The sequence below is a fragment of the Hyperoodon ampullatus genome, assembly GCF_949752795.1.
Source record: "Hyperoodon ampullatus genome assembly, chromosome: 7".
Classification (NCBI taxonomy): Eukaryota; Metazoa; Chordata; class Mammalia; order Artiodactyla; family Ziphiidae; genus Hyperoodon; species Hyperoodon ampullatus.
The window spans coordinates 55,851,399-55,868,230 of NC_136920.1; the positions used below are offsets into that span (position 1 = coordinate 55,851,399).

The 16,832-nt window shown below is 48.2% G+C and overlaps 1 protein-coding gene across 4 annotated transcripts in view; it reads right to left on the minus strand.

The window, feature by feature from the left end:
* Window positions 1–8,772: 8,772 nt before the first annotated feature.
* Window positions 8,773–16,832, minus strand: part of MYO7A (myosin VIIA) — a gene marked incomplete at both ends in the record, with an annotated part of 95,201 nt that continues 87,141 nt past the window's right edge. For 3 of the 4 annotated variants that reach the window (XM_079708454.1, XM_079708453.1, XM_079708452.1), the window contains 8 exons: window positions 8,773–8,862; window positions 9,168–9,287; window positions 10,370–10,453; window positions 11,585–11,701; window positions 12,076–12,261; window positions 14,394–14,500; window positions 14,680–14,767; window positions 15,821–15,934. In XM_079708454.1, the coding sequence (XP_079564580.1) occupies window positions 8,773–8,862; window positions 9,168–9,287; window positions 10,370–10,453; window positions 11,585–11,701; window positions 12,076–12,261; window positions 14,394–14,500; window positions 14,680–14,767; window positions 15,821–15,934 (906 nt within the window). The remainder of the gene's footprint in view (window positions 8,863–9,167; window positions 9,288–10,369; window positions 10,454–11,584; window positions 11,702–12,075; window positions 12,262–14,393; window positions 14,501–14,679; window positions 14,768–15,820; window positions 15,935–16,832) is intronic. The other variant, XM_079708455.1, reaches the window with a different exon arrangement.

Genomic DNA, 16,832 nt, shown 5'->3' on the forward strand with positions numbered 1-16,832 from the left:
AATATTACTAGCTTCTTATGTTTTTCTGAGAAGCCTCTCCTATACACAAAGGCCTAAGTGATAGTGTGCCATCCTAGATGTTTAAGTAGCAAATGACTGTGTTTGTGTGTGTGCATATGTTTGCAAAGTAGATGAAATAGGCTTTGTGGGCTATAATAAACTGCAAACTCTTTTCTGTTGTTTTTAGTAGAATTCTCCCCAAGATAATAGTGTAACAATGATCACTAGAAAAAAAAAACTATTATCTCAAGTGACTTGCTCCTTATGGAAGCTATTGGACTAAGAGTCCCTACTCCACAGGAGGGTAGAGTTTTGAAAAAATGATTGACAATCTTTGTTTGCAGGTTTGAAAGTGTCTTGAAAAAATAACTGAGTTCTTCCAACACAATCTTTTATGAGTTAATCATATTTTTTGTCTAGGATCATAGTTGGCCCACTAGACTTTGAACAATATTCATTACAATATTCATCTAAATAACAATTTAGATGAATAACAGTTCTATAAAATTGGGTCAGTTCTTTTGGGACAATAAAGCTGGGAGAAAATATTTCCCAGATACCAATGCAAACCTGTGGTCTCTTATGCTACATCATGTAGTTAAGTCACCTTTCTTTATCGATTTTTTTGCAGTCAAGTTTGAAGACTCCCACCGAGATTAATTGAGCACTTATGTTCTTCAAAATAATGATGTGATCATTAGACTTTTTGATAAACTCTTTGGTATCCTTTTTATATTCTGCTTTGCATGCTTTAATTTTCTCTTGCTTCTGCTTTAAAACCAGTAGTGATAGGATCAGGCTTATATTTGCCCTAACATGAGACCAACCTCCAGAGGTTGGTTCATTCTGTTGATAAGAAAACATGTCTAAAGAAGAAGTCAGAATGAAGTTTCAGGAAATCATCATATCAAAAGATTTCTTAATCCCTTGATCGCTACCTAATCTCAGTGGGTGCAATCGTTTGGAGGGACATATAGGACAAGAGGAGGAAGTATTTAACCGAGTCTGGTGGTGAGGAATAGGGGGTGTTGATCAAAGAAGATCAGCTTCCTGAGCTGAGTCTTCCACCAACAAGAGGACTTAACCAGGTGAAAGTTAGGGGTGGGAAGTGGGCCAGCCTGGTATGGTAGTAGGGACAACATGAAGAAAGATACATAATGATGTAGGACAGCAGTACAAGTGGTTTGGTTTTGCTGGAGTTTCAATATGAGTGGGGATGAAGGAGAGTAGTGGGGAGATGAAGCTGGAGAGAAAAACAGGATCCAATTTAAGGAGCTTAAACTTTAACCTTAGGAATGAATTTTAACCATATTCAAGTTTGCATTTTAAAAAGGTCACTACCTGATCTTTGAAAGGTAGATTTGGGGAAAGGTAAACTGAAAGTAGTGAGATTCTTTGGGAGTCCACTCAGTAACTACCTAAATGCTTATTGTAGCAGTACTAAGCAGTTGGTACCCAGGGAGATGATAGGTGCCTAGTGAGCATTAACATCAACAAGGGAATGACTAGGAGAAATGAATAGAAATTAATAGGAAGTATAATAAGCAGAATTTGGTTGGTGTAAGTGGGCGGGGTGTTGCAAAGGAAAGTAAGCTGTTAAGAATGAGGCATTGGTTTCAGATCTTGTCATCTATAGATTTGGAGGCACAGAAGATGGAGTAGATTTGAAGGGAAAGATCATTCAGGTTTACTGCACGGTTTACTGAGTTTGAGGTGTCTACAGCAGGACATTCATATGGAGATGACCAGTAGGCTGATGGATATGAGTCTAGAGCTCAGAAATGAGGTCAGAGCTATAGAAATAGCCAGAGAAATCAGATTAAACAAAACTGAAACAAGTCCATTTTTGAAGCAGGTTAGTAAAGAAAACAAAACAAGAAAAAATTATTTTTTAAAAAGGGACAGTCAGTGAATAACTAGGCTACAAAAATATTTAATGCCTTGACTAAATGACTGGTGAGAATTAAGTTTATGTTTAGAAGAACCAAAACAAACAGGGTATATCTTAAAAGACATTTAAAACATGGTGCTCTGAGCTAAGGTTGGGGGTTGGCTTTATCTTATTTATTTATTTTTAAAAACATCTTTATTGGAATATAATTGCTTTACAATGGCGTGCTAGCTTCTGCTTTATAACAAAGTGAATCAGTTATACATATACATATATCCCCATAGCTCTTCCCTCTTGCGTCTCCCTCCCTCCCACCCTCGCTATCCCACCCCTCTAGGTGGTCACAAAGCACCGAGCTGATCTCCCTGTGCTATGCAGCTGCTTCCCACTAGCTATCTATTTTACATTTGGTAGTGTAGATATGTCCATGCCATTCTCTCACTTTGTCCCAGCTTACCCTTCCCTCTCCCCATATCCTCAAGTCCATTCTCTAGTAGGTCTGCGTCTTTATTCCCATCTTGCCCCTAGGTTCTTCATGACATTTTCTTTTCTTAGATTCCATATATATGTGTTAGCATACGGTATTTATTTTTCTCTTTCTGAGTTACTTCACTCTGTATGACAGACTCTAGGTCCATCCACCTCACTACAAATAACTCAATTTTGTTTATTTTTATGGCTGAGTAATATTCCATTGTATCTATGTGCCACATCTTCTGTATCCATTCATCTGTTGATGGACACTTCAGTTGCTTCCATGTCCTGGCTATTGTAAATAGAGCTGCAATGAACATTTTGGTACATGACTCTTTTTGAATTATGGTTTTCTCAGGGTATATGCCCAATACTGGGATTGCTGGGTCGTATGGTAGTTCTATTTTGAGTTTTTTAAGGAACCTCCATACTGTTCTCCATAGTGGCTGCATCAATTTATATTCCCACCAACAGTGCAAGAGGGTTCCCTTTTCTCCACACCCTCTCCAGCATTTATTGTTTCTAGATTTTTTGATGATGGCCATTCTGACCAGTGTGAGATGAAATCTCACTGTAGTTTTGATTTTCATTTCTCTAATGATTAATGACATTGAGCATTCTTTCATGTGTTTGTTGGCAATCTGTATATCTTCTTTGGAGAAATGTCTATTTAGGTCTTTTGCCCATTTTTGGATTGGGTTGTTTGTTTTTTTGATATTGAGCTGCATGAGCTGCTTGTAAATTTTGGAGATTAATCCTTTGTCAGTTGCTTCATTTGCAAATATTTTCTCCTATTCTGAGGGTTGTCTTTTCATCTTGTTTATGGTTTCCTTTGCTGTGCAAAAGCTTTGAAGTTTCATTAGGTCCCATTTGTTTATTTTTGTTTTTATTTCCATTTCTCTAGGAGGTGGGTCAAAAAGGATCTTGCTGTGATTTATGTCATAGAGTGTTCTGCCTATGTTTTCCTCGAAGAATTTGATCGTTTCTGGCCTTACATTTAGGTCTTTAATCCATTTTGTGCTTATTTTTGTGTATGGTGTTAGAGAGTGTTCTAATCTCATACTTTTACATGTACCTGTCTAGTTTTCCCAGCACCACTTATTGAAGAGGCTGTCTTTTCTCCACTGTATATTCTTGCCTCCTTTATCAAAGATAAGGTGACCATATGTGCGTGGGTTTATCTCTGGGCTTTCTATCCTGTTCCATTGATCTATATTTTGTTTTTGTGCCAGTATCATACTGTCTTGATTACTGTAGCTTTGTAGTATAGTCTGAAGTCAGGGAGCCTGATTACTGCAGCTCCATTTTTCTTTCTCAAGACTGCTTTAGCTATTCGGAGTCTTTTGTGTTTCCATACAAATTGTGAAATTTTTTGTTCTAGTTTTTTGAAGAATGCCAGTGGTAGTTTGACAGGAATTGCGTTGAATCCGTAGATTGCTTTGAGTAGTAGAGTCATTTACACAATGTTGATTCTTCCAATCCAGGAACATGGTATATCTCTCCATTTATTTGTATCACCTGTAATTTCTTTCATCAGTGTCTTGTAATTTTCTGCATACAGGTCTTTTGTCTCCTTAGGTAGGTTTATTCCTAGATACTTTATTCTTTTTGTTGCAGTGGTAAAAGGGAGTCTTTCCTTAATTACACTTTCAGATTTTTCATCATTAGTGTATAGGAATGCAAGAGATTTCTGTGCATTAATTTTGTATCCTGCTACTTTACCAGATTCATAGATTAGCTCTAGTAGTTTTCTGGTAGCATCTTTAGGATTCTCCATGTATAGTATCATGTCATCTGCAAACAGTGACAGCTTTACTTCTTCTTTTCCTATTTGGATTCCTTTTAATTCTTTTTCTTCTCTGATTGCTGTGGCTAAAACTTCCAAAACTAGGTTGAATAAGAGTGGTGAGAGTGGGCAACCTTGTCTTGTTCCTGATCTTAGTGGAAATGCTTTCAGTTTTTCACCATTGAGGATGATGTTGGCTGTGGGCTTGTCATATATGGCCTTTATTATATTGAGGAAAATTCCCTGTATGCCTACTTTCTGGAGGGTTTTTATCATAAATGGGTGTTGAATTTTGTCGAAAGCTTTCTCTGCATCTATTGAGATGATCATATGGTTTTTCTCCTTCAATTTGTTAATATGGTGTATCACATTTTTTGATCGGCATATATTGAAGAATCCTTGCATTCCTGGGATAAACCCCACTTGATCATAGTGTATGATCCTGTTAATATGCTGTTGGATTCTGTTTGCTAGTATTTTGTTGAGGATTTTCGCATCTATGTTCATCAGTGATATTGGCCTGTAGTTTTCTTTCTTTGTGACATCTTTGTCTGGTTTTGGTATCAGGGTGATGGTGGCCTCGTAGAATGGGTTTGGGAGTGATCCTCCCTCTGCTATATTTTGGAAGAGTTTGAGAAGGATACATGTTAGGTCTTCTCTAAATGTTTGATAGAATTTGCTGGTGAAGCCATCTAGTCCAGGGTTTTTGTATGTTGGAAGATTTTTTTAAACATCTTTATTGGAGTATAATTGGTTTACAATGGTGTGTTAGTTTCTGCTTTATAACAAAGTGAATCCGTTATACATATACATATGTTCCCATATCTCTTCCTTCTTGCGTCTCCCTCCCTCCCACACTCTGTATCCCACCCCTCTAGGTGGTCACAAACCACCGAGCTGATCTCCCTGTGCTATGCAGCTGCTTCCCACTAGCTATCTATTTTACGTTTGGTAGTGCATATATATCCATGCCACTCTCTCACTTTGTCACAGCTTACCCTTCCCTCTCCCCATATCCTCAAGTCCATTCTCTAGTAGGTCTGTGTCTTTATTCCCGTCTTACCCCTAGGTTCTTCATGACATTTTTTCCCTTAGATTCCATATATATGTGTTAGCAAACGGTATTTGTCTTTCTCTGACTTACTTCACTCTGTATGACAGACTCTAAGTCCATCCAACTCACTACAAATAACTCAATTTCACTTCTTTTTATGGCTGAGTAATATTCCATTGTATATATGTGCCACATCTTCTGTATCCATTCATCCGATGATGGACACTTAGGTTGCTTCCATCTCCTGGCTATTGTAAATAGAGCTGCAATGAACATTTTGGTACATGACTCTTTGAATTATGGTTTTCTCAGGGTATATGCCCAGTAGTGGGATTGCTGGGTCATATGGTAGTTCTATTTGTAGTTTTTTAAGGAACCTCCATACTGTTCTCCATAGTGGCTGTACCAATTCACATTCCCACCAGCAGTACAAGAGTGTTCCCTTTTCTCCACACCCTCTCCAGCATTTATTGTTTGTAGATTTTTTGATGATGGCCATTCTGACCGGTGTGAGATGATACCTCATTGTAGTTTTGATTTGCATTTCTCTAATGATTAATGATGCTGAGCATTCTTTCATGTGTTTCTTGGCAATCTGTATATCTTCTTTGGAGAAACGTCTATTTAGGTCTTTTGCCCATTTTTGGATTGGGTTGTTTGTTTTTTTGATATTGAGCTGCATGAGCTGCTTGTAAATTTTGGAGATTAATCCTTTGTCAGTTGCTTCATTTGCAAGTATTTTCTCCCATTCTGAGGGTTGTCTTTTGGTCTTATTTATGGTTTCCTTTGCTGTGCAAAAGCTTTGAAGTTTCATTAGGTCCCATTTGTTTATATTTGTTTTTATTTCCATTTCTCTAGGAGGTGGGTCAAAAAGGATCTTGCTGTGATTTATGTCATAGAGTGTTCTGCCTATGTTTTCCTCGAAGAATTTGACCGTTTCTCGCCTCACATTTAGGTCTTTAATCCATTTTGAGCTTATTTTTGTGTATGGTGTTAGGGAGTGTTCTAATCTCATACTTTTACATGTACCTGTCTAGTTTTCCCAGCACCACTTATTGAAGAGGCTGTCTTTTCTCCACTGTATATTCTTGCCTCCTTTATCAAAGATAAGGTGACCATATATGCGTGGGTTTATCTCTGGGCTTTCTATCCTGTTCCATTGATCTATATTTCTGTTTTTGTGCCAGTATCATACTGTCTTGATTACTGTAGCTTTGTAGTAGTCTGAAGTCAGGGAACCTGATTTCTCCATCTCCGTTCTCAAGATTGCTTTGGCCTTCAGGGTCTTTCGTAGTGAGGTGGATTGACCTAGAGTCTGTCATAGTGAAGTAAGTCAGAAAGAGAAAAACAAATACCGTATGCTAACACATATATATGGAATGTAAGAAAAAAAAAAGGTCATGAAGAACCTATGGGTAAGATGGGAATAAAGACACAGACCTACTAGAGAATGGACTTGAGGATATGAGGAGGGGGAAGGGTAAGCTGTGACACAGCGAGAGAGTCGCGTGGACATATATACACTACCAAATGTAAAATAGATAGCTAGTGGGAAGCAGCCGCATAGCACAGGGAGATCAGCTTGGTGCTTTGTGACCACCTAGAGGGGTGGGATAGGGAGGGTGGGAGGGAGGGAGATGCAAGAGGGAAGAGATATAGGAACATACGTATATGTATAACTGATTCACTTTGTTATAAAGCAGAAACTAACACACCATTGTAAAGCAACTACACTCCAATAAAGATATTTAAAAAAAATTTTTTAAAGGCAACCTCTCAGGAACTCGGAAGGTAAGTGATGCAATCTTTAGACCCTCTGTGGTCACTCAGGCTGACAAAGACTAGGGGATGAGTGCCAAAGTGAGTCAGAGAAGGAGAGGTGGCATGGGCACAAGTTGGGGGTAAAGATCTCATCCCACATGCACATCCTGTCATACAGTGTGCAGTGGGTGCTTCCTAATAGCTTGTCATTGGCTGATTCCCCAGTGGGGTGATGGGCATAATCCCATGTCCACCCAAAGGCATTTGGTTTTGAAGGGAAACTAGAGCTGAGAATACCTGTCTGGGAGCCCAGCGTTAGAAGCAGCAAGTTGTGTTCCATTATGTGCCCATCAGGTATTCACACTCCTCCAGGGCTCATATTCCCATGTATATGATGATGTGTAGGGGCAGACACCACAGCACCTTTCTTGGGGCTCTGATGTATCCCGGGCTGACTGTGGAGTCATGTGAACATTGGTGGGGCAGGGCTGCCTCAGGTGGCAGCACTGTCATCCCAGAAAGCAGGGCTGTCTGGTTTGGGGCCTCCATTTCACCAGCCAGCCCCTCCACCTCCCGCACAGGCACCTGGAGAGAACAGGAATAGCACTCCCTGTGGAGTGGTTTGTCACCTACATGCAGGTGACCCCAGACCCTTGAGTGTGTGAGGGCAAGTGGAGCTGGGCTGGCTGTGCTGAAGTACCAGGGGGGCCTTGAGGACAGATCACAAGCATGCCAACCGTTCCCCTGTCATTTCTCTAAGCGCTCATCCCAGCCACAGCCCAGAAGGATGCCCACCCCCAGATCACACCTTCCCTGTCTGAATCCCCCACCCCCGGACCTGCCCAGGTCATGTCCACACTTGTATGTTCCATCCTGGTCACAAAGTAATATTTTACAGGCACCCACTGGACGTAAGGATTCATCCCAAGGCAGCATGGTTCCTGAGGTTCTTGGAGGTTTCTTGATGAGCCAAGGAGATGTTTCTGGCAGGATGCAAGGGCCACTCTTGCTCCACTGGCCCTAGGTAAGGCCCAGAAGCTGGTCCCCCCCTCTGGATCTCCAACTCATCCACTCTTAGGTCACCACCCCCTCAGCCTGCCCCTTAAGCACCCCCAACCAACCCCCAGACCCAGACCAGCTTGACCCTGCACGCACAGACCAAGGAGACAGTTCTATAGGCCACTCCCCCAAAGGGCCCTGTCCTGGCCCCACATCCTGCCCCTGCCCCTCCCCCAGAAAAGACACTACAGGGCCAGAAGATGGAACACATGCTTTATGCCTGAGGTGATCAGGGGAGCCTCAAGCAGGGGCTCAGCACTCACTCACACTAATATATAAAAGTGGTCTGTCTCCCTCACCCCAGCTGAGGCTCCTGGACTTAGGGGAATTAAGCCAGTCCCTTAGGCTTCAGAACAATCTTGGTTTGGTTGTTCCCAGCATGAAGAACTCAGTAGTCCTCTTGGTTACCTTTCCTGGTGGTGCACAGAAAGTCAAAAGAGGTCACATAGTAGGGCTAGTCTGAGATAAGAACGGCATCCAAGGAGCACAGGGTTTTACAACTGGGAAGGCCACAGCAAGCCAGGACTAGAACCAACCGGGTGCTTCAGGGGTGGATGGAGGGGAGTTCTGCATCCCGGCGAGGCCGCTGCACCGGAAGAAGGGTCAGAGGCCACAATGGTACGGTCAGTGGTGGCCAGCCTCCCTGCCTCGATGGCAAAGGTCTTCCCCCGGCTGCAGAGGTAGCTGATGGTCCTGAGCCAGCTGCTGCCTAGAGAGCAGGCAGAGCCAGCACCACCTCCCCACTGTTCACTTGCCACTCCTGGAGCCCCGCTGTTTGCTCATGGCCGTGAGCATCTGGCTAATATAGGAAGTCAGGAGGTCATCCATCTTGTAGCCCTGGAAACAGCAGCAAGAAGATAAACAGAGCACAGATGTAGGACCCGGCCGCCCACTCAGACCCAGAACACAGCTCCCAGCAAACTGCAGTGGACAGAAGCCCGGACAGAGGCAGATCCTGCCCCCTCCTCTGGACTTACTTAAGTCTCCCCAGCCACACAGCTGAAGGGTTGGCTTCATCCAGCCAGACATCTAGGGCTCTAAGCTGTTGCGACCTCACATTAAGGCGCTAATTTGTGGGTCCCTCAATTGCAGCTGCAGGTGAGGCAGGGGAGCCCGCCAGGCCTGGAAGGAAGAGCTCTCACCAGTGACGTCTCACAGAGGAGTTTGCTCCCGCGCACCAGGTTCCCAATGGTGATGTGGAAGTAGGTGTTGCCGCTGCTCCAGTTGGAGATCTTGGTGAAGGGGTGGGTGGTCAAGATGTCCTAGGGGAGCAGAGAAGTGTGAAGCTGCACGGCCTGGACTGTCTGGCCTCACTCTCCTCAGCTCCAGCCCACAGACACCACCCACGCGAAGGACCTCAGACTCTCAGACGAGAAAAGGAGCAAAGGGTAGAGTCCAGCTGTGCTATGGAGCTGCTGTGGGAAGCAGATGCCTTCCCCCTCCAGGCCTTGGGTGGGGCCAGCTGGTGGGACAACTAAGAAAGCCCAGGCGGCCGTCAAGTGTATGGGGCCCGGAACTGGAACTCTGAGAGCCTGAAGGAACTGAAACTGTGGTCCCAGATGAGATGGTCCAGCAGAGTTGGAAGGGGGAGACAAGAAGACACAGACTTGGGGAACACAGTGTGTGGGAGAGAAGAAGCCCAGGGAAGTGCCTGAGAGGGAGACGAAGGGGAAGATGGTGGTCATTGCCCCCTTCGCCAACAGCCCCAGTCGTACCCTCCTGTGTCAGTGGTAGGGCTTGTCTCCTGGCCCCCTGGGTAGAAACTGCTCAGGCCCACAAACCTGAGCAGCAGTTACCCCAGTAGAGCCTCCCACCGTGACAAATGTGGACAGAGAGCATTCTGGAAGGAGGAAGTGGTTGGTAGTATCCAATGACGCTGAAAGGCCAAGCACTAAAGAGTGATTGGATTTAGTAGCGAGGGCTTTGTTAATAACTCAGCAGTTTTTTGTGTTTTTTTTTGCAGTACACGGGCCTCTCACTGTTGTGGCCTCTCCCGTTGCGGAGCACAGGCTCCACGGCCATGGCTCACAGGCCCAGCCGCTCCGCGGCATGTGGGATCTTCCCGGACAGGGGCATGAACCCGTGTCCCCTGCATCGGCAGGCGGACTCTCAACCACTGCGCCACCAGGGAAGCCCGTAACTCAGCAGTTTTGATGGAGAGATGAGAGGTAAGGAAGTAGACACAGCAAACACGGTCAACCTCTCAAGATGTGTGGCCAGGTGGGTAGATGAGGCGAGGATGGTGGTGGCTGATGGGGACTCTCGGGGTTTGAGTCTGGGGGCCTTTGTTAGAAGTGCAAACAGAGAAGCCCACCCCTGCCTCCTCTTCCCTGTCACTGCTCACCTTGGTTCTGGGATCAATGAGGCTGACCCCATACTTGTTGATGGCAATTAGAAGAATCTCAGGAAAGTTTGGCTCTGTAGTTTGCTAGTTAAAAAAAAAAAAAAAAAAGCCAGAGATATCAGGTGGGGAACCCAGAGCAGGAAATATTATAAACATTTGGGGCAGGAGTGAAGCCGCCCCCAGCTGGGCTTAAGTCTACCTCTCCTGCTTGATACCAGGGGTGCACTGGTGCTCATGGTCCTGCCACGACCTCATGGTTTCTATCAGTACCTCTGCTGGGCCCTCAGAGCTACCCCCAATCCCTTCATGGGTCCCCAACCAGCCCGGCAGCAGTTTCAGCCCTTCTGTCCTGCTTCTCTAGGAGTCTCTGCTATTGCTCTCTCTCAGCCCTAAAGCCTCTCATCTCTAAAAAGCCTCCTTGAACCCTACACCTGCCTCCAGGTGTACCTACCTCTCTCTTCGTTGCACAGCCAGGCTTCTCAGAGGGGCCCCCTCCTCAGTGTGCAGCAAAGCCATTCCCCCCCCTCCATCCTGACCTATCCCCTCACCCCGGCCACTTCACCATTCTCCTGCCTCTGGTCCTGCCCCTCAGATCCACCCCGACCCTGAAGTCAGAGTGGGCTCTGGCCCCATCAGTCATCCCTGTGCAGAACCCTCTTGGCTGGGCACCACCTGCAGGCAGCACCCTCCCCGCCTCTCCTGCTCCCCGACCTGCTGCTCACGCAGTCTGCTCGCCTCACGCCCCACACCCATTCACACTCACCCACTCGCACTTCCTGCCCAGGCCTGAGCTCTCACACCTCTGGGTCTTTGCTCGTGCCAGGCTGTCTGCCAGGAACCCTCCCCTCAGGGTCTCCCTGGAAAGCTCAACGTTGCCTCCTCCAGGAAGCCGCCTCAGCCTTTGCAGTCTGGTTGGGCCTCCCAGGCTCTGCCACCGCACTGTCCTGGTGCAGATCATCCCGCATTACTCTGGCCTTTGTACACATCTGCCTCCCCTGCCAGGCTGAGAGAATGGCCCCTCCGTGTCCCAGGACTAAGCCCCGGGCCCAGTACTTAGCTGAGACACCTAGCTGGGACAGAGCTGAGGGCCATTTCCTCCTTTCCTTGCCAGGCAGGTGGCAGAGACCACTGCATTTTCCCAAAGTCATGGGGAGGAGTCTCTGTGCCACCTGGTTCCCCCTCGTCCTCTCTGAGAAGCACGCGCCCACGGCATACCTTCACCTCGAAGAAGGCTGAGCCGAAGGTGGGCCACTTGAAGATGAGCTTCAGGAAGGCCAGCTTGGCCTCCTCCTTGGACTTCCCTGCGTGCTTGTTGAAATAGGCGACGATGGACTGCAGGGGGAGCGGGGGGTCAGAGTCCTCTCCCCTGCCGCTCCTGCCCCATCTGCACTGTCAGCAGCTGTCATGGGCCCTGGAGGGCCAGGTGTAGGATGGGGGTCCTGGAGGCTATGAAGTCTCCCCACTTATACCAGTTAATGGACTCCTGACAGCCCTTCCCTCCCCAAAGCAAGCAGGCCAAACAGTATCGAGTAAAATCTGGTCACCATGGTAACCAGGGGCAAATTACTGCCAAGTGGCTGGCTGAATTTACAGGGGCCACAAGAGATACTTCCCTGGGCTGCTGTCCAGCACCTGCCCCCTTGACCCTGGGGTACCCAAAGAACCATTCAGGGGGCCCTTATTCCCACTGTCTCCCCCATGGTCACCCGCTTCCAGTCGTCAGGTGAGATCTGCCGGATGAGGTCCTGGGGCACCAGCTCCCGTAGAAGCTTGGGGATACTGGGGAAGTAGGACTTGTCCTCCTCAAACTTGGCCCTGTAGATGAGTGCCCCCAGCTGCAGCACTTCCTCCCGCGTGCACTTGTGGTAGCCTCGGAGATACTTGGGCAACTCCTGCCAGAGACAGAGCAGGTCATAGGCAGTGGAGGCCCCTGGATGAAGCGGGCTCCTTCCCTTAAGCACCCCCCCCACCCCACTGTGAGGCCGGGTCTACTGCTTTACCCCACATTCGGGCCCACCTGCTTCCCCAACCCCAACCTCAGCTGACACTGCTCCCCAAGGGGGGAAGGCACAGTATGGGGAAACAGCATTATGCCACACAGATTCAGCACTTTACAGATATAAAGCAGAGCCATAACAGTCCAGTGAGGTGAACAGCCCCATTTCAAAGATGAAGAAACTCAGAGGGACCAGCTGGGGTGCCTGACTGTTCCAGAACCCTAACCCCCCGGGCCTGTCCTTCCTTGGGAAAAGCCTCTCAGGCTGGCCTCCTCCTGTTGTGTTCCCTTGAGACCCACTGATTTCATCAGCAGCGCCAGCCCCATCCCCACCTTGATCTTCCAGACCCAGAACCAGAGTAGCTGAGGATGAGGAGCTGACTGAACGCAAAGACGAAGCCTCTAAAGAAAGGCCAGCACTGCTCACAGGCTCCTGGAACCTTACAGCTGTCTTATCCACTATCTGAAGAGTAGGGAAACCAAGGATGGCCTGAGGATACACTGCAGATCAGAAACTATCCACCCACCCTTTCATCTACTCACCCATCCATCTACCCACCCACCTGCCCCCACCCATAAGGGTGTACCTACCCCCATCAGGTTCCCATTAGTTCCCCCATTTGTCCATCCATCCATGTACCAATATCCACTCATGCATTCATTCACCATTCATCCTTCCACCCAACCATTTAGTGAGTCACCAATTCACCTATGAACCCATCCATCAAGCCAACAAATATTAAGCATCTACTCTGGGTCAGGCCCTTTAAGCAACAACATATACCCTCCCTACTCTCATGGAACTTGTAGTCAAGAACTGACATTCATCATCAAACCAATGTGTAATTACAATCTTTGAAGGAATTGTTCCCAGTACTGTGAGAGAATATAGCAAGGTGACCCAATCTACTCTGGGGGGCAGGGAAGACTTCCCTTAAGATAAGATGATTGAATTGACATCTAAAAACTCAGTAGCTGAGAGAAAGAAGCAAGGGAGGAGCATTCCAGAAGAGAGACATTACGAAGGCACATCTGAGAATCTGAGAAATGCAGCTGGCGTGAGCTGAGCAACGGAGTGTTGGTACAAGGCAATGGGAAGCCACTGAGAGGACCATGGTGACCACCCTGTGGAGAACAGATTGAAGGGGCCAAAGGCAGATGGAGATGATCAGACAGAAGGTTATGGGCTTCATCCAGGTGAGAGAAGATGGTGGACCGACCCAAGTTGGTGGCGGTGGTGATGGAGAGACGTGAATGCGTTTTAGAGAGATTCAGCAGGTAAAGTTAGCTAGCAGGTGAGTGATTTGGGACATGGGAGAGGTCCATGCTGACTCAGGTTTCTGCCTTGGGGGAGCTGGTAGTTAACGGTGCCACTTGCTAAACGGGCAACATGGGGCAAAGGGGAAAGGGGAGAGGAAGATCCTGGGTTTGAAGGAAGGCGGCCCTTCTGGCTCCCAGGCCAGGGTTCTCTCTACCAGGGCAGCTGCCTTCCCCACCACTGGCGCCCCTCCCAGCATCCTGGTCTGTCTGTCCCACAGAACGGTAAACGGCCACCTCAGAAGAGACCACTGAGTCTGCAGTCATGAAGACCTGGAATCAAACCCCACTTCCATCAGCCCTGTGATCCTAATTACATCACTTGATCTCTCTGAGTGTGTCTCTGTAAAATGGGAACAACATGCCTCCTTCTTGGGGTTTGTTGGGAGGACAGATGAGTACAAACTGCCAGACACTTAATAGAGGCCCAGCCTGTGAGCCACCCTGCTGGCTTCCCACAGGCCCATGCCCTTGCTGGAAAGCGTTTACAGACCCAGGTGTACCAGCAGAATCCCAAATTCAGAGCATAGCCCCTCACCAAGGGAAGGGCCTGAGAGCTCAGCCCGAGGGCTGGAGGGTTGGGAAGGAGAAGGATCTGAGGTTGGGCCACCTCCGGAGACCCCAGCAGGAATGGCTTCCAGTCCATGCTGTTGCCCCTCCCCCTGGCAAGGACAGCCGACAACCACAGCAGAGAGGCTCTGGGCAGCTCACCTGGTAATAGTGGAAGATGGAATCGGCCATGGGGTCCTTCCCTGGCACCGTGGTGGTCCACAGCTTCTTCATGAAGAACACTTGGTAGGTGAGCGAGGGCACGATTCCTGTGGCAGAGGGCAGTCGGTCACCCAGAAGATCCCAGCACAGAAGGGTGTCCAGCCCAGCACCAGCCCCGGAGGAAGGCCTAACTCGGGCCCCACCCAGGTGGGCCTCAGGTATGGCCCTGAGCCAGGACCTGCTGGCCCCAGGCCTCAGATGATCCCAGGACTCAGCCTCACGTTACCATCCTTGACGGGCCGTGCTTTCTTTATCCAATCTGTCAGGTGTCGTACAAAGTCGAAGAAGAAGTCATTCTCAGGGACGCTGATGACCTAGGGACATGGCCATTCTAGTCCACTCATTTTAATTTGAGCAATACTGAGTTTTCTGACTTTCCCACCCAAGGCCTCCCCGGCAGCCCCTTCTCCAGAAGAACTCCTGCTTGCAGCCAGAGGGGGTGTCCATGTATCAACCCCATCTTGCCCCAACTGTGCCTGTTGAGTGTCTCTGTCCAGTGACAGTGACTCCCTTCAGTCATTCAACAAAGAGTCACTGATTGCTGCTCTAGGACCCTGGAAAAAAGGCCGAGAAAGGGGCCCAGTCCCTGCTTTGGACATTCTCTGGTATCCGTGTCCTGCTCCTCCCACAGGCTCTAAGCCCCCCTGGGTCCAGGACCTCACTGAGATCACCTCTGGGTCACAGTGTCTGGCACAGGGACAGACATGAAGTGAGGAGACGGACATGGATGCACAGAGAACTGGGGTGAGCAACAGGAGAGAGCACCTGACCTGCCTGCAAGGGTCGGGGAAGCTCCCCATGGACATAAATGGGGTGGGGGGCAATGTGGGGCGAAGGCAGGGGCCTGTGCTTCAGAGTCAGACCTACCTGGATCTGAGTCCCTGCTGTGTGACCTGAGATAAGTCACTTAACACTTCTGAGTCCAGGTTTTGTGGTCTATTAGGTGGGGATGGTCATCCTCCCCTTCAAGGGCTTTTTCAGAGGTGAACTGACCTCAGCCTGGCAGCTGAGGGACCAGTCAAATCAGCTCTGGAAAGTACATGTGTATTGGGGCAGGGCAAGGAGCCTAGTGTGTCCAGAGCACAGAGTGCTCCCAAGAGGTCTGTGGCCAGGCTGTGCAATGCCTCAGAGGAGAGAGATTTAGGCATAGCTGCTGCATGTAAGGGGGCCATGGCAGGGATGTAAGAAAGAGACGGGCACAGTCAGATGGCGTGTGCAAGAGTGCCTCTTCCTCTCCCCGCCCCTCCTTCTGTCTCTGTCCCCACCCCCCGCTGCCCCGTGAGCTCCCAGGCGCCAGCAAGTTTCCCATGAGACAGACCAAGAGCAGGCAGATAAGCAATCAATGCCCCCCCACCCCCGCAACCCACCTTATCTGCAATTTTGACAAAGAGGCTGAATCCCTCGGAGGACTTGAGGAGCAGCCGGGCAGCGATGTTCTGGCAGAAGTCCTTGGCCTTAGTGCTGGACTCCACCTCGAAGGCCTGGGGGAAAGGGTGGCGGGGGAGCACTTGCTTGGCTCTGGCAGGGCCTCTGCCAGGGTCTCTCGCATCCCCGTGGCTGTGCCTCCAGCTAGACGGAGCCCCCTCCCATGCAAGGCACCCTCCTTCTGAGGGGGCTTCCCCAGAGCTGGGCACCATGCTTAAGAAAAGGAAGAAGTATAGAACCTGCTATATATAAAATAAACAAACTACAAGGATATACTGCACAACACAGGGAATATAGCCAATATTTTCTAATAATTATAAATGGAGTACCACCTTTAAATATTGTGAATTACTGTGTTGTACAGCTGACACTCATATAATATTGTACATCAACTAAACTTCAGTTAAAAATAAATAAATAATTTTTTTTAAAAAACGGAAAAGCAACTCCTGTCTGGGTCTTCCCAGATCGTGCCCTTTCCAACCCTTCAAGCGGGACTAAGCCTTGGCCTCCAGGGTCCTGGGCCCAGCTGTACAAGCATGAGTGATGGCAGAGGCCAGGGGAGCACAGAAGGGACACAGGGCGATTGGAAGGAGAGAAACTGGAGGAAGGAGAAAGCAAACTCCAGAAAGGGCGAGGAGTCAAGAGCCGGGAAGCAGCCCAGACTGGGCTTGAGAGGGACAGGAGAGTCTGGGGAAGCTCAGAGGAGGGAGGAGTGCGATTTGGGGCGTGGGGGATGCTCCATGTAACCCTCCATAGGGGACAGGAAAAGATTTTAGGAAGTTTTTCTGTCCTTGTGACTAGAATCCCATAGTGGTATTTCTGAGTCTCTAGTCTCTAGACAAGTTTTTAAACTGCTTTTCAAATCGGAAGTTTCACTGCTGGTCTTGTTTATCTGAATGAGATGCTGTGCTGGGATGGAGCAGGGGGTGTAGATCAGCAGCCAGCCTGACC